This window comes from Haliaeetus leucocephalus, unplaced genomic scaffold, assembly GCF_000737465.1.
Source record: "Haliaeetus leucocephalus isolate CR32 unplaced genomic scaffold, Haliaeetus_leucocephalus-4.0 Scaffold157, whole genome shotgun sequence".
NCBI lineage: Eukaryota > Metazoa > Chordata > Aves > Accipitriformes > Accipitridae > Haliaeetus > Haliaeetus leucocephalus.
The window spans coordinates 1,627,842-1,643,301 of record NW_010972593.1 but is presented as its reverse complement, the minus strand read 5'-3'; the positions used below and the strand labels follow the sequence as shown (position 1 = coordinate 1,643,301).

The following is a 15,460-nucleotide window of genomic DNA, read 5'->3' as shown; positions in this document are numbered from 1 at the left end:
GGCGAGGGTTTGACAACAAAGAGCATAGCAAGGAGTCAGATTTCTTGTGGTTAATGCAAACACGTTGACACTTCAACTCTGATTCCATGGTGCCTTTTGCAATTTGAGCACTCTCTCTCTTTGCTGGCTGCTCAAGACAAGTAGGCATGAATAGTAACCTAATCTAACTCTACGGTGATAAGAAATCTACAGACTGAACGTGCTGAGCACGGTCTACTTTGAAATTAATAGGGCAAGAAAGAAAAATGAGATCAGTGCATGGATGAGGCTGATGACAGATGCTGGGCGAGAAGCTGATGTCTGTCCTATGCTGTGTGTTTACTGTTTGCAAAACTGCATTTGGAGAGGTTAAGTCAGGCAGTGAGCTGGCATGTTGTTTTTTGCAGCTACAAATGACTGGTAAAGGCCCAGATATGCATGGCCCTGCTGTGTTAAAAGTCTGTTCTGTAGAGGTGAAAAGATTCTGGCTGATTCCCAAAATAAAGCCTGATCCAGTATTTCTTGCAATCTCTTTAATGAGAACTTTACCTGCAGATGGAAAGGTGGAACTCATCCATATCCTACCACTGGACACTGTTACTGTAAGGCTGAGTAAGCTTGAAAGAGGGAACAGGAAGAAATCTCAGCTTTCAGCAAGGAAGCCACCTCGTCTCTGTTTTTCCAAGGAATGTACCAGCAAAGACCAAACTTCTGAAGAACAACTACCTGCAACAGGGTTCCTGGAAGATGGGATCCCATACATAGACTGTAAAAGGACTTTAGACATCTCCTAAGTGCACATATTTCCTTAATAAAATTTGATTGGTGCCTCATTAAAAATTTAATAATTTGACCATTAAAATTAGCAACAGATGGGAGCTGGAATGCAGCCAGGCTTTCTGGCCTCCAGACTGCAATTTCCTTGGCTTCATTCCCTCTAAAGAAGTAATCTACATATGAAAATCTATTTTTGTCAATTATTTGTTTAAAAGGGGGTGTTCTCCTTACAATCACACTTTCATTATCAATCTCAAGGAATTCTTGCTGCGTTTCATCCAGCCATGCCTCAGCAGGATAATGTGGGAGGTGCAAGTTTACCCCTTTTCTCTCTGTACAGTGCTGCCATGCCTCAGCTTTTGGGTTATACATTTACGTGATTTGACCTCCTAAGTCAACCAGAGCCCTTTGTAGGTACAACCACAATGACATCAGCCACATGTTCTTCTCCATGCTCCTTCTGACTAGGAAAGGGGGAAAGCAAGCCCTCTTTATTAGGTGTTTCTGCATTGTCCTAGGGTTAACAAGGTTTCAGAATAGCTCATAAAATGTATGATATTTCACTGTAAGCACATAGGCATTGCCACATTCAGCCACAGCTGCAGCCCACCTAACTGTAGTTATCTAACACAGAGGCTCCAGCTGCAATGATGCTGCAGCACAACGTTGAACCCAAAACAACTCTAAAATTTAACTGCCCGGATGGCTTACAGAGTGGTAAGAGGGTGGATTCAGGGCTCCTGCCTGAGATGACTTTGTGCCTCAAAGCTCTGGCAGTGCCCATAAGCTAATGTCTGGGGAACAGTATAGGAACAGGGCAATCCTATATAATCCTCCTCTGTAAGAATTTCCTGGGGACCAGGCACCTGTAGCTCACAATCTTTGACAATTCACAACACCCTCTGTTAGGATTCCCCTTAACTTATATGTTGCCTGAAGAACCACTTTTCTCAATTTATTTTGAATCAGCATCACTTCTTATCTGCAGTAATGCACACTAACTCTGCAAGTGAGTAGCCTGTTCCTCCTCAGGCCACTCATGATTTTGTACCGTGCTCTCAGGTCTTCCTCCAGGTGTTTCTTTTTCAGACTGAGAACCGCTAACCAGTGCAGCTGTTCCTCATACATAAGCCCTTCCACACCCTTGATCATCCTTGTTGTCCTTTTCTGATCCTTTCCCAATTCTGCTAACTGCTTTCTGAGTTGGGGGCTAGGACTGCAAGCAGCCCTGAGGATGGAAACAAACTGTGAGTTTAGTGATGATGCGCTCTCTTTAGTTCTTTATTCCTCTCCTAATACTTTAGTACAGTCTGTCAGCTTTTTTGTTGTTACTGAGTTGATCACTCTATTGAAATAAGATCACAAAGCAATTTCTTTCATAGTTCTTTGGATATGATTGTTGAGAAGATTTAAATTGTTCACTAGCGTGGTTATAAAGAGCTCTCCTTGGTCTGTTCCTCAAGGTTGAAAATTTGAGCAAAAGCCTTGCAGTTTTACTAAAAAAGACAGCGGGTGAGAAAACTCAAATTTTGTTGATTTCTTTTCTAGGAATAAAGTAGAACAAACTAACGCATTAAACTTGGCATGGCAGGAGACATTAATGAGGACCATGTGCTTTGGTATCTTGTTAAAATTTGGGTCAAAAAAAGATGATTATTTGGTAACTCACCATTGCAAATGTAGTACATATTTCTGCGCAGATTTCCAAACAAAGGCATTTTTATGAGATCACGTCACCTTTATACCAATGTAACTTCAAAATCATTGCCCTTTTTTTTTTTTTCCCTCAAATCCTTCTTGCTGTTTACATCTCAGTGACAACCACAGACCAAGCTTGTTTTGACACTCTTTTCAGCATGAGTTTTTAAGTATGACTGTGCTCCCAACTGCTCAAGAAATATAAATCAGAGGGAGCATTAAGCTGGAAATAAGTAATTATTGTGCTAATTGATTCTTTCCCAGAGATGGAGGAGGATTTCCTGTGTGGTTTCCATGTAGCTTATGCTTACCCTGATGCCAGGTGGGACAATTATAACACAGATGAACCTCACACAGTTTTTACTCGGCACAAGCCCCAGGGCTGAGGAAGGCACATCAGCACAGGCACTGGCAGTCTAAAGCCTGCAGTAATTGCCAGCATTTCCAGATGATCTTTTACAGCCCAGGATAAAGGCACTCTCTCATGGTTTCATGCAAATGTAGGTTCTGCCAATGTGGCTGCCATGCAAACATACCCTATGGGAGAAAACTTTCTGTCTCAAACCATCTATTTAATGGTTTTCCTTGCTTTTTATTCTTTGCACATGTGTGTCAGGATTTAAATAGAAGGGAGCTGATTGCAAAGATCATGTGTGGAAAGACTTATATCTGAGAACTTGCAGGCCAAGAAATGGAGCTTTGCTTTGTTGAGTGTCTACATTATACTAAGACATTTCTGGAAACAGAATTATTAATCTTCAGATGTGGGTGCCAGTGCTGCCCATGGCTTGTGATTTAGGTATAACCACCCTCCACACAAGTTTTTTGTTGCTTCACATGTCAAATCCAAATGTTTCACTGCAAAGACAGCTGTGAGCTAATCTGGGTACTGATGCAGGGATTTGGGTTCACAGTCAATTACTAATTACTGGGCACTCCAACATCAAAATTCCCTAAGCAACTTTGCAAATCTCAGCCAGGCTATCTGAAATAACAGCTATTTGACCAACACCTAACTTTCTTAGACAGTTAATGTGGAATTTTCTGGTCTGAGAATAACATGGTTAAAGGTCCTTTTTCCAGCCACAGATCAAACACTTGCATGCAGTCATCTATTCCCAGTAGAAGAAAAAAACCCTCTTGTTTAAGAATTTTGTTTCCTGATGAATTCCTGCTGTGCTAATATCCCTAATCAAGGGTCATGAGAGCCCAGACAGTGGCAAAACCAGATTCCTTAGTGCAAGCCCTTCAAAATCTTTTTGTTTTTTTTCCCTGTTGGGAATGGGAAACAGGCTAATTGTTTCTGCAGCATCTGGGTTTTAAAGATCTAGTTAAAATTGCCAGGGGACCTTTAAGAGTTAAACCAAAGAAATTAATCACAATGACATGTATTACTGCAGGAGGTTGCCTTTACAGAGACTGTCAGAGGGTATAGAAATCCCTTTGTGGGCTTTACAGTAGGCATCATGGGGAAAGGTTTGGGAATTCTATCCCAGAATGTTTTGTGGGTGAGATTTAGGACTCTTACTCTGCAAGCCGAGTAGAAGTGATCTGACAACAAAACATCTCCATCATCCTCTATGTTTGCATTATATGGACTGTCAGGCCCTAAGGCTGTCCAGGAAAGATGCTTGTACCTCATAGTCTCCATGTGTATCTTTGCCCCTAACTAAAATGAAGTTTGATTGCTTTGCTGACCCCAACAGTTCCACAGAACAGGTGAACTTGCAGTCCTGAAATTGCCTCTTTGCCTGACTTCATATTTTGAATTCATTCTAGGGCCGGTACTTAAAGGGAGTGACTCAAAGTGTAGAATAAGTGTAGTTCATGGGATGAGTCTGAGGGACACCAGGAAGACCTGGCTTGGAGAACCTCTAGATGATCGCATGAAATGTACAGCAGAAAGATCAACCTCCAGTACTGGTCTCCAGCTAGGTCTTAAATTTTTGTTCTTTTCAAGATTGTGTTTTTTTTTTTTCCAGAACTTGTTGACTTTGCACCTGAATGAAAGGAAAGGGAATAGGCACTCTGCGTATTAGACAGAAAACCTTGTGTTTGTGTCTTGATCTAACCTGTGGATGTTATTTTCTCCCTCAGACTATCGTACTGGTCCCTGCTTTAGCCAAGTAAATAACCAGATGTGCCAGGGTCAACTCAGTGGGATCGTCTGCACCAAGACCATGTGTTGTGCCACCATTGGACGGGCCTGGGGTCACCCATGCGAGATGTGCCCTGCCCAGCCTCACCCCTGCCGCCGAGGTTTCATTCCCAACATTCGCACTGGAGCCTGTCAAGGTAAATGCCATGAACATCTAAAGGATGTTCCCTTACCCGTCCTGATGTGCACTGAAAGGGTGAGTGATGAATACCTGTCAGGAGCCCCAATACAGAGAAAGTTCTCTGTGTAAACTTTGCTAAATTCATCATTGTATGTCACAGAGCATCACCATGGACCTTGGGTCTCCCATAGGATCATCTAAGATCCTCTTAGCTCAGTTAAAGATTCTGGCCGTGCTGTGGTTCTCAGGTGACTTCCTCCATCCCACAAGATGTAGTGAATCAGGCTTGTGTGTCACCAGGTTTAAAACTAAGTTACAGCCTTCCATATAGCCTCATTCTGTGGTGCTGCTGTTGTTGTTGGAGCTTCTGTCCCAGCACTGGAATGTGATCAGCACTTCTATCAGGTGGCTAGTGCTCTGTAAATTGTATTATTGGTTCAAAACAAAAGCCATGACTCCTTCAAGATCACACAGGCAATTACAGTATGCATAAATCACATGCTTAGAGGTTGCATTCAATGTCTAGGACACCCAGGCAAAAATAGCAGAATGGTCCACTGAGCTCCCATCAGCAGGTCCCATTGGCAGCCTTTCTGGAGCTGCCATTGCATCCCCATAGTGGTGGGTTGCAGGAGTCTCCATTTAGAGTTGCATGAATTCCTTTCTGCATCCGCAGCTGATTTCAGCCTTTACCTGCCATGATCAAAAGCCAAAATTACAGTCCAAGTCCCACATTGGCCAATGTCTGTAGGATAAAATTGGGAAGGCTGAAGAGGACAACTCTCTTGCTGTCTGTTGTAATCTGTGTTTTATGGCCCTCATCTCTTCAGGAGAGCTTGGCCTATTTAATGGATTTGTCACTCACTGTTACTGCAAGCAGAACTAGAGTATAAATAATATCTGCAGCACATGAGCATGCTGGTTCTAGCAGCAAGTACTGAGGCCTTCCTGAGGTGCTTTGGAAAGCACAGTGTCACCTCATCAATGAGGAGGCCATGGCTGCAGGATAAGCCTTCCTGGGACAGGGCTGAAGAGCAAAACCTTACAGTCCATAGGTTCCCCTCTCTGCCCTGCAGTAGGTGTTGCTCTCTGAAGGCTGCAGGAGGATGTCCCACCAAACCAATTCTCCTCCCCAACTCAGCTACCAGCCTGGAACAAACCACTGGGGCGTAGACACAATGATGTTTGCTTTGGAAAATATTACTGTACTTTTGTCTCCCTCTTGCTTGTGTAGATAAGCCAGCAATACCTTTATGTTCCTTTTCTGTCCTTCACCTTATCTCTAATGTAATCTGATGGGTAACTGCATTATGAAATGTAAATCCACCTACTTGGAGCAAAGCTGCTTCTTTCTCATAGCACTCCCGCCATGCTAGGATTGAACATTCATCTGTTGCAATGGCTGCACTTTCTAACGTCTTTGCTCTTCTTCCTGTAGATGTGGATGAATGTCAAGCCATTCCTGGCCTCTGTCAAGGTGGTAACTGCATCAACACCGTGGGTTCTTACGAGTGCAAATGCCCTGCAGGACACAAGCAGAGCGAGACCAGCCACAGATGTGAAGGTAAGATTGCAGACTTCTGCACGGCTTCACCAAACTGCTCAGCACTGGGTTCCCAGATAACACTCTGAGAGTACAAGGGCATTTAAAAACTTGAGAATCTGCTCACAGGGCATCTCCAAGGCTGTCAAAGCAGAGAGATGAAAGAGCTCCCATGCCAGCCTTGATCCTAGCTCCCAAACAGGAGGGAGTACTGCAAGCATCAAGGCATGTTAGAAAATGTACTGCAAAATGAATTTCTGAGCTCTTTATCTGCTTCCCAGAGCCCAAGGCAAAGAAATGAAGAATAGAGCTTGCCTGATCTTCTGATCTTCTCTTAAACTAGGAGGAGGTGGGGGATTTGTACAGGTGTTTTCTGAAAGATATTTTAATGGCAACACAGACTCATTGAAGAGAAGGGACCTCTGGAGGGCTTTAGATATCTGCTTAGATCAGGACTGGCTTCAAAGCTATATCAGGTTGCTCAGTCTGATCAAGTTTTGAAAACTCAAAGCCTTTTCTTTTGGGGCTCTTGTCCCAGGGTTGCACCACTGTCATGGTGATGAATATTTTCCTTATATCCACTTGATATTTATATTTTTGCAGCTTGCAACTTCTTGCCTCTAGTTCACTAAAGTAACTGGAAGGAAGGCAAAGTAGGTGGAGTCTGACTAGCTGAGATAGTGATGGAATAAGACAACCAGAAGTAACATCATATCTCTCGGAGTACTGCAGAAGGTCTGATTCCATGAGATGAGGGTATAGAGCAAGTAAATGCAGTGTTGCTTCACTGACTTGGTGATATTTTTCCAAACTGACATGTTGGCCAGAACCTGAACCTTGTCCTTGACTACAAAGCACACACAAATGAAAATTTGGTATTAGAGGCATGAAATGCCAGTCAGCAGCATGCTTATGAGCATCCCTCCTTTGAGCCAGTGGCCTGATACTGTTCCAGACCCAGAGGGGAAGCATACCTCCCTGCCAGTCCAGGGTTGTCTGCAGGCAGTGTGCCTGTTGTGCCTCGTTTTTCTGTCTTTCTGGTTACTTTGTAGGATGCACCTTGCTCATATTCAACTGAATTGTAAATGGGAGTGACCTTTTCAGCCTCAGCATCTCTCTTGGAAATGATACAGTACTTCAGAGGCATGGTTTGTGCTTACAGTTAGGGATGCTCTAAAACTTTCCTGCTTTAGCAGTAGCTATGGAGCTACTGTAGCTTGAAGCCAAGCAGTGGGGAATGCAGTCTGCCTTGTCACAGCGTCAGCCTTAGCCTAGCACTGTGGGCAGCCTGGGGATTGCAGTCAACTTTCAAACTCTCTGGAGAAGTTCCCAACCTGATGGAAGGGAACTTTGCAGAAACTACTCTTTGCCTCTTCTTCAGCACAGAATTTGGAGGGGTTTAAGTATTAATTACCTTCTAAAACCCTTCAGTGGAGGACCCAGATGCTTTGCTCAGATGTGCAGGTGCAACTCTGCTCTGAATATGTAGGCAAGCTGATCTGCAGTGTCAGCAGTCAGACCCCCATGTCTGGAGACAGGGCTGCAGGAAACAGAAAGGATCAGTCTCAACAGCTCAGCAGGGTCTGGTAAGATGGTGCAGAGAGCTCTGCCATTTTCAAGGGAAATACTTGCCACGTGGTTAGCGGAGTTGCTTAGAAATGGCCAAATACCTCATCCTCAGACCAGAGAACTAGTTTCATTTGGGCTGTGAAAATTTAGCAATGTTAAGACCAGGTGTGGTACTTAAGGCAGAGCTCTGCCTGCTTCTGGAAGCCCTTGGAACTGCTCTTTGCTCTTGGACTCAGGATAAGTTGGTCCACTGTGTTACTTTGTGAAATTCAGGACTCGCCTAGGCAGTGCAAGGCAATGTCTTGGTCCATGCCGTAAGGGACACACTTCTGTAGTGAAGCGTGGAGCGCAGACAGGATGAGGTGCAGTCAGTATGTTAAACATTCACAGTGCCACCAGTCTGAGCACTCTTCATGCTGTTTTGAATCTGGCTCCATTTCCTTAAGGTCCGATCTCAGCATCTCCTTTATCACTGCTCGCACGTCTCTGAGAGGTGTGCAGACCTCTGTAGGAAGGACACGCTCTCCCCAGACATTTTGCAGCAGTTCTCGTGGGTCAGACGCATACCTTGCCAGGCAGGCTGCACCTCTCAGAAGTAGGGGAATAAGCATTTGTTGTATTTTCCAAACATCTGGCAAATGAAAAGCAAAACAGCATTAAACTTTTCCTGCCTTGGTTGTAAAAGCTCTTTCCCACATACCCTAATGAAACCCCGCTGGCCTGTGTTTGCCACTTTAGGGTTGAAACGTGTTTGTTGTGCTGGTGTGACTGCGTCACACCTAGCTGGGCTTCAGGACCTCAGCTTCCCAAGTGGAGTTGGGAGCTGGGCTTCAGGAACTCCACTTCCCATTCCTGTCCAAGGCTCTCCTGTAACCAAGACAAGGGCTGATGAATGTACTAGAATCCAGATGTTTAACCTCAAATTTGTTTCCAGGTGGCAAAGTTATTTGCAGTGGTAGAACTGTAGGCAGCTAACTATTACACAGAGAGAGCACTTGCAGGAGCCACCATATAAGCATGGTAGCTTAAGCAGTCACCATATAAACATTAAAGCACCTCCATGGCACTGGGGGTTTGACAGCATTCGTTGTCCCACGGGGTTTCTCCCAATGGTCAGTTCTCAGGGAAAGGAGTATCACTGCTTCCAGGTGACTGTTCCCATACCCCCACCTTCCTGCAATCCAGACATTTTCCTTCCTAGGATAATTCTAGTAGTCTCTGTGTCAGTGCATGCCGTGTGACCTGGGTTCAGCCCTTCAGAAAAACTTTTCCGAAGTGAGACACAAGCTACAGAGGTTAATCCTTCAGTGGGGGAAGGACGTTCTTTTATGTTGAGAAGACATCTGTGTCTGTGGATCTTCCTTGGCAGGATGCCATGAGACTTTCTAAAATTTTAACAGAGGGGTTTCTTGCAGTGGTCCAGCATCCAAGGACTTGGAACCGGTAGAATCTAAAACAGCCCTTTTACCTGCATCTCGGGTGAAGAACCAGTTCCCCAAATCCAGTGATGTCCCATGCAATTTGGCTGGCCAATGGGCAAAGGCTGGACTGCACTAGAACCATGGGCCCAACCTCAGGATGCAGAAAATTGTTCTTGCCTTGGTCTGCCTCACCCATGCTGGCTAGGGACCAGACAAAGCACATATGAAATCAGTTTAGCTGGAATCTCCTATATACCAAGATTAAAAACAATCCATTGTCTGAATCTGTCATCCAGATGCGAGGGGCCTCTGTGTGGGTCCCCGCTTCCCAGAACGCCTGCAAAAGCAGCATGATGTGGCCATAAACAGCTTCCTTTCACTCTCCTTCCTGGATGGCCATAAAAAGAGACATCTACGGTGTCTGTTCCATCACTTATCTTACCTCAATGGCTGAGGAGACCACCAAAAGAGGATGCTTTCCTTTGGTATGATTTACTGACCTAGGGGTCCTTCTGTGAGAATGACATAAACATGAGGGGTGCTCTAAACTGATAGGGTTGAGATTGTTTTCGAGGGCTTGTTTCCCAGCCATGAATCACCAGCATGTCCCCACCAGGCAGTCAGAAGGTGAAGAGGATACCTTTGTCTGGGTTGTCACTGCTCCCCTCTAGGGCATGTACCCCGTGTGAGTCCCTAAAACTATGTGAATAGGGGAGTAGAAAGCCAGCATCTTGTAAGGGGTTCATCTGATGCTAACACTTTATAAATATAGGAAGATCTGGACCCTGTCTCGGAGTTTGCTGCATGCTTTGGTATGTCAGGAGGGAACAGTTTGGTACAGCTGACAGAGCACTGAATTCCTGATTTGCTGAAATGGTCTGTACTGCCAAAGTGGCTGTATCAGTCCAAGTAACCTCCTCACTGAGCCAAGGGTTTTAATCAAAATAATGACCACAAGCATAAGAGGATATTTTCTTTATCCAGGTGTGCTCCAAGCCTAAAATCTCAAAGCTGCAGGAGTTCCATCGTTGAGTCTGTTTGTGCTAACTTTATAGCTGGTGAAAGGAGTGATCTCTCAGCTTGCACTGAGACCATCTTGCTTTAGGAAGAGGAGATGGTTTCCTCTTGTTTTCAGATTCCTTATCCAAGACTAGCATCCAGGAAATATTAAAGCTAGATTAAATGTCTAAGTTAAATTCTTCCCTAGTTCCCAAGAGCTTGTATTTTATGTTTAGAAGATTCCTCCTGGGGAGTGAAGTCAGCAGATGGGATTGCGTTTGAGCCAAAGGTCAGAGCCCGTGTCACTGTGTCTGCTGATTAATGATGTCTCCCTCATTAACGCAGCAGCATGTACCACTAATCTTCTTTGGTCTTTTTATTGGTGGGAATAGGCAGGAGTAGAGATAATGTTTTTCGTTTCCCATAGTGATACTTATCTCTTAACACAAATGGCACCTGGAATTAAGGCTCCATTTTCAGTCCCTGAATCCCTGAAGAATAAAGATGCTTTTCTTATGCAAGATCTTCTATGCTGATAACGGAGGCCAGCTCAGGCCCTGATCTCCCAAGCATGTGAGGGGGCTGCAGCTGGATACACTGGATGAATTTTGGTCAACCCCAGAAGGAAAATGATGTCCTTTTTCTATCTGCAAAATATGAAAATGTGCACACAACGTCAAGTTTGGATTTGAACCTAAATATCCTCTAAGTTCAGGGTTGCTCAGTTCCAGAGTTATTTCTGCAGCTCATCTCTAATGAATGTGACACTTTCAAATAGTGGCTTATTTTATGCCTTTGTTCATTGTATTCTGAGGGAGCTCGAGGGATCAAGAGTTCCTGAGCTTGGGCCTGTGCAACATATAATGAGAAATTTCTGGCACAGAGTTGCCTGCTCACTTTCTGAAAGATGTAAGCAGGCTGTGAAACACAGCCCGGGGAGAGGGGGGGGCTGGATCGAGGGTGGGGAAGGGGAAGGCTGTTCTCTTAACCAGCACTAGAGACAAGGCCAGCTTTGCAAGTGCCAAAGGATTGCATTTATATTGTGTTGGTATGAAAAGATGAGCAAGGAGGACAAATGTTGCCAACTCAGGGCTAAATTGACAGACGCTATGCCTGCCTTATGGGGAAACTGGAAAAGAGCAGGATCTGTTGAGGTTTGCAGGGGAATGAGAAGTGTGTGAGCACTGAGAGAAGGGCACGCTTCTATCCACCTGACTTCTTACCACTGCTGGAAGAAAAGAATTGTTGAGGAGGATGCAAGAAAGCACTCCTGGCACTAATGGTGCAAAATGAAGAAAGGAAACATCAAAGCTGAAATCAGACACATCCTCCTGATACAAAAACCTTTATCAAGAAATCATAGGGAAGTGGGGGGGTGGTTACCCAGAGTGACATTTTAAAATTATCCTGGAAGCCACCATAAAAATTACACTTAAGGGAACAATTCCACGGCATGTTCTTAAGGGTGGAATCACTGACTGAGTAAAGCTTTTCCTTCAATAACTTTAGTGGTTCTCTGCCAATAATTTAACTTCTTTTCTTAATAGCCCTTCCTCTACTGCATAACAAAATGCTAAGCCAGCTCTGTTATCAGTGAAGTATGTAATGCCAGTACCTCACCCAGGATGCTTTCCAATGCCCCAAAAGGAATAAGTGTCTCGCATCCAAAATTGTTCCAGGATGATGACATACAAGATACAAAAAAGTACATGGAGAAACACCAGGCAAGGGAGTGAAAGACACTGCATGCTTTGTGCAACAAGCTCTGTTCAAATCCATCCGGGGTAGATCCTTTTTGACCATCTTCGGCATCTCCAGGAGATGGATTCTGCCAAGGGAGAACAAGTCCTTTAATTACAAATTTCACGTCTTTTCACTTGCCCCTTTCTATTTAACATTTGTAGGGTGACGTGTTAGATGCTACTTATATCCCTCCAGGCTAGTCTTTTGTCACCACTACACAAAACTCCAAATTTTCTAATGAAGACAAGGCTCTATTTTTTTACTCTGTTGAATCTCATTCATGTTTCTGAATTGGAGGGAGCTTTCCTGCGTTTTCCATGAGCAGAGCGGGTAGACTGGCCCACTCTCCTCACGAATGGAACATGATAGCCATTTTATTAGCGTGTTTTCAATTTTCTTACAAAATGTCCACAGAAGAGCTCATTGTTTGGATCCATTAAAAGCTCATTTCCATGGATTTGGTGTGGTTTGGAGGGTTCCATTACTCTCCTCTGTGGTTTCTTTGTGCTTTCTGGAAGGGAAGGTCTGAGAGTCCCGTGCGCTGCACGAGAGAGGGCTGATGAGGCATGACCTCTGCTACGTGACACAGAGATGTTTTCTCCATCAAGTCCTGTTTTTTTAGCAGATGGAAAGGCTGGGGTTTCAACATGTCTGTGGGCACCCGTGTTGGATGGGCTTTGCAGACTGCAACTCTCTTTCTGAAGCTCTTGTAGCCTTTGGCTTCCAGCATTTTCAGCCTTAATGATCAGGCCAACTCCAACCCAGCGAGTTGGAGACCAGATCCAAAATCAACGTTTGCATTGAATTCTGCCATTGTCTGAAGAGCAGAGTACACAGAATATTGCTTTAATTTTTAACAGAGAGTTGGAAAACTCGTGAAGTAGCCAGGTTGGAGTTGGAAGAATTCCCTACCCAGAGCTGGCAGCTGGGTGTTAATGAGAGGTGTACATATCCGTCCCACTGTGTCAAGCTCTCCGTGGACTTCAGCTCTGAATGAATCAAAACTATGAGACACTTTACAAAGAGAAAATGAAGACGGCAAATGTGGTGGGGAAGAACTGAAACAACAACAAAGCCCAGAGCTCAGTTTCTCAAAGTACAGGATGTGCGAGTAGTCTTGAGAAACTCTGGCTTTATTTCTGCTTCTTGGGTTGCTAACACTGCTCTCGTCTGAGCTAGCATTTTCAAGGGGAAACAAATGTTGCAGTTTGATTTAACCTTTTGAATTAACTCTGTTTTTCCTTGAGAATGGAATGCAGTTGCTGCCCCCACAAACATGTACATGGGTGACTGACGCTGTGTCATAAGTATTGATCTAATAAGATGCCTGCCTGTCAGCTGGCCTCCAGATCTCTGATCCAACAAACTTCAGGAGAGCTATGCCCAAGTTTTAAGCTGTTATTTCTAATAGTACAACCAGCTTTTGCTTCATAAAGCTCTTTCCCTTCCAGTGTTCTGCAAATTGTAACCAAACACAGGCCTGTAATTAAATGACAGGGCAGGCTGTAGTGATAAAATCTCTTTCGCTGCAGGGGCCCAGGTGGGGGAAGTGTTTTCTGTAGATTTGCATAGCTGCCTTTCGAGGTTTCAAGTCATGGCTGTCTGTTGGAGGGGCTCTGAGCATCAAAGAGCTGAAGGAGCACTGCAAGGACAGAGGCGCTATCTCTGCTGCTTGCAAAAGGCGGCTGAAATCTTTGGCTAGCCGAAAGCATAATGTTGAGTTCCTAAGAAGCCAAAGAGGAAGGCATCTTCCCCTCTTGATATATGAGTGTATGATGCACTTGGGCTTAATTTTGTGCATGTTGAAATCGAGGTTTCACTTGACTCCTCAGGACTCAGAGTTGCAGCCAAAGTAAAATGGAAGATAATTGTGTTTGTAATGGGTTGTGTGAGCAAGGAGGAGAGGTTGAAGATTATTTCTTTGACCACATGAAGCACCCATGGGGGGTCTCTGTCCACACCATATGCCTCACTTCAAAAAGCAGCTCGGCTCATCTTACTTGAACACATACATTGTCAGTGTCTATCGCTGAGCTCAGTGGAATAAATTTTGCTATGTCTCACTTTGCAGGGAAAAATCATCACCGTTAGGGCACAACTCTTCTGCTCTGTTTAGATGTTTCCATTCAGATGTGATGAATTACTGCCTGGATGAAATTATCTCTTTCTGCTGAGTGTAAATGGCATCTAGAAAAAACTCTGATGGAGATGCATGCTCTGTAACCATCTAACACATCTGACCACAACTCAGCATCCACCACTGTCTGGATCATTTCTGCCATCTTTTCCTCTAGAGGTCTAACAGTGTAGACCCTCTTATACCTCTTTTCCTGCAGAGCAAGGCAGGGGCTTTGGGGTAATGTGAATTAACTGTCCTCATCAGATGTCCATGGCTGTCCCACCCTGCAGCCAAAGGCTGGTGTAGTGGGGTCACAGTGCCTGGGACATGATGGCAGAAGGCTTCTGGCATCCTCTCTAACTTCAGAGAGAAGGATAAAGTTTATAAGGATGTTTCTGGAGGACCGAGGACAATGCTTAGTCCTTGAGAGTCACTTATGTGCAGCCAGATTTCACCCCCCCTTGCCCTCCCTTGGATTTGTGCCTATGCTAGGGAATCCTTTTACAGACATTGTTAAGTGAGTTGAATCCATCCCAAGCCTTGGAGAACTAGCCCTGTCCCTGGGTAGGTAGACCAAAGATTCTTTACCACTGGTATAAATCTGTCTGCTTCATTCCAGCCTGAATTTATAATGTCTCAGCTTCAGTTTTCATCTTTTCTTTTTGAGACTGCAGAGCACTGCGTTCTCAACATCATCTTTGTGTCTCTTTTCTATGAACCCATCACATACTCACAGTTTCTTGGATAAATATAATTGAGTCCTGCCTCGTTCCTTAGCAACAGGCAGTTTTTTCCAGGCCTTGAGTCATCCCCCTAGACTCTGAACCCCTCCATTTTGTTAACAGCCTCTTGTAAGAACTGACACCACACACAGCTGTGGCATCCAGGAATGATCCTAGTTAAGAGGTAACATCACCTACCTGCTTCTGCTCCGTGTTTCTCCCATACATCTTCAGGGCTGCACTAGCATCGCTAGCCACTGCATGGCACTGTGAGATTGCAGTCAGACATTTCCTTCCTAACTCAAATTTTTTCTCAGTTTCACACTGGACAGGACACAGCTCACCACCCCTCGGGGTAGCCCACACCCATTTCTTACAGAAATTTCTTGCCCATTTCTCAGATCTGTCACCGTGGCTCATATCCATCATCACAGCCAGGCCTTCTGGCTCCCGCCACAGACTTCTTCTGGTCCCTCCCTTGCCCTGACGGGTGGGTTCAGGTAACTCTTTCCCATGTCTGTATGCTGCCTTCATCACTGAAGTCTGCTAGATGAGCTCTTCCAAAGACATTCTCCATCCCCACTCCCAGATGAGAGGTCTTTGGTGTTCTG

The 15,460-nt window shown here is 44.7% G+C and overlaps 1 protein-coding gene across 1 annotated transcript in view; it reads left to right on the top strand.

Moving 5' to 3' along the window:
• FBN3 (fibrillin 3) overlaps positions 1-15,460 on the top strand; it is a 110,710-nt gene that overhangs the window by 41,321 nt on the left and 53,929 nt on the right. Inside the window, exons 6-7 of the mRNA XM_010562269.1 lie at positions 4,552-4,749; positions 6,172-6,297. Coding sequence (XP_010560571.1) covers positions 4,552-4,749; positions 6,172-6,297 — 324 coding nt within the window. The remainder of the gene's footprint in view (positions 1-4,551; positions 4,750-6,171; positions 6,298-15,460) is intronic.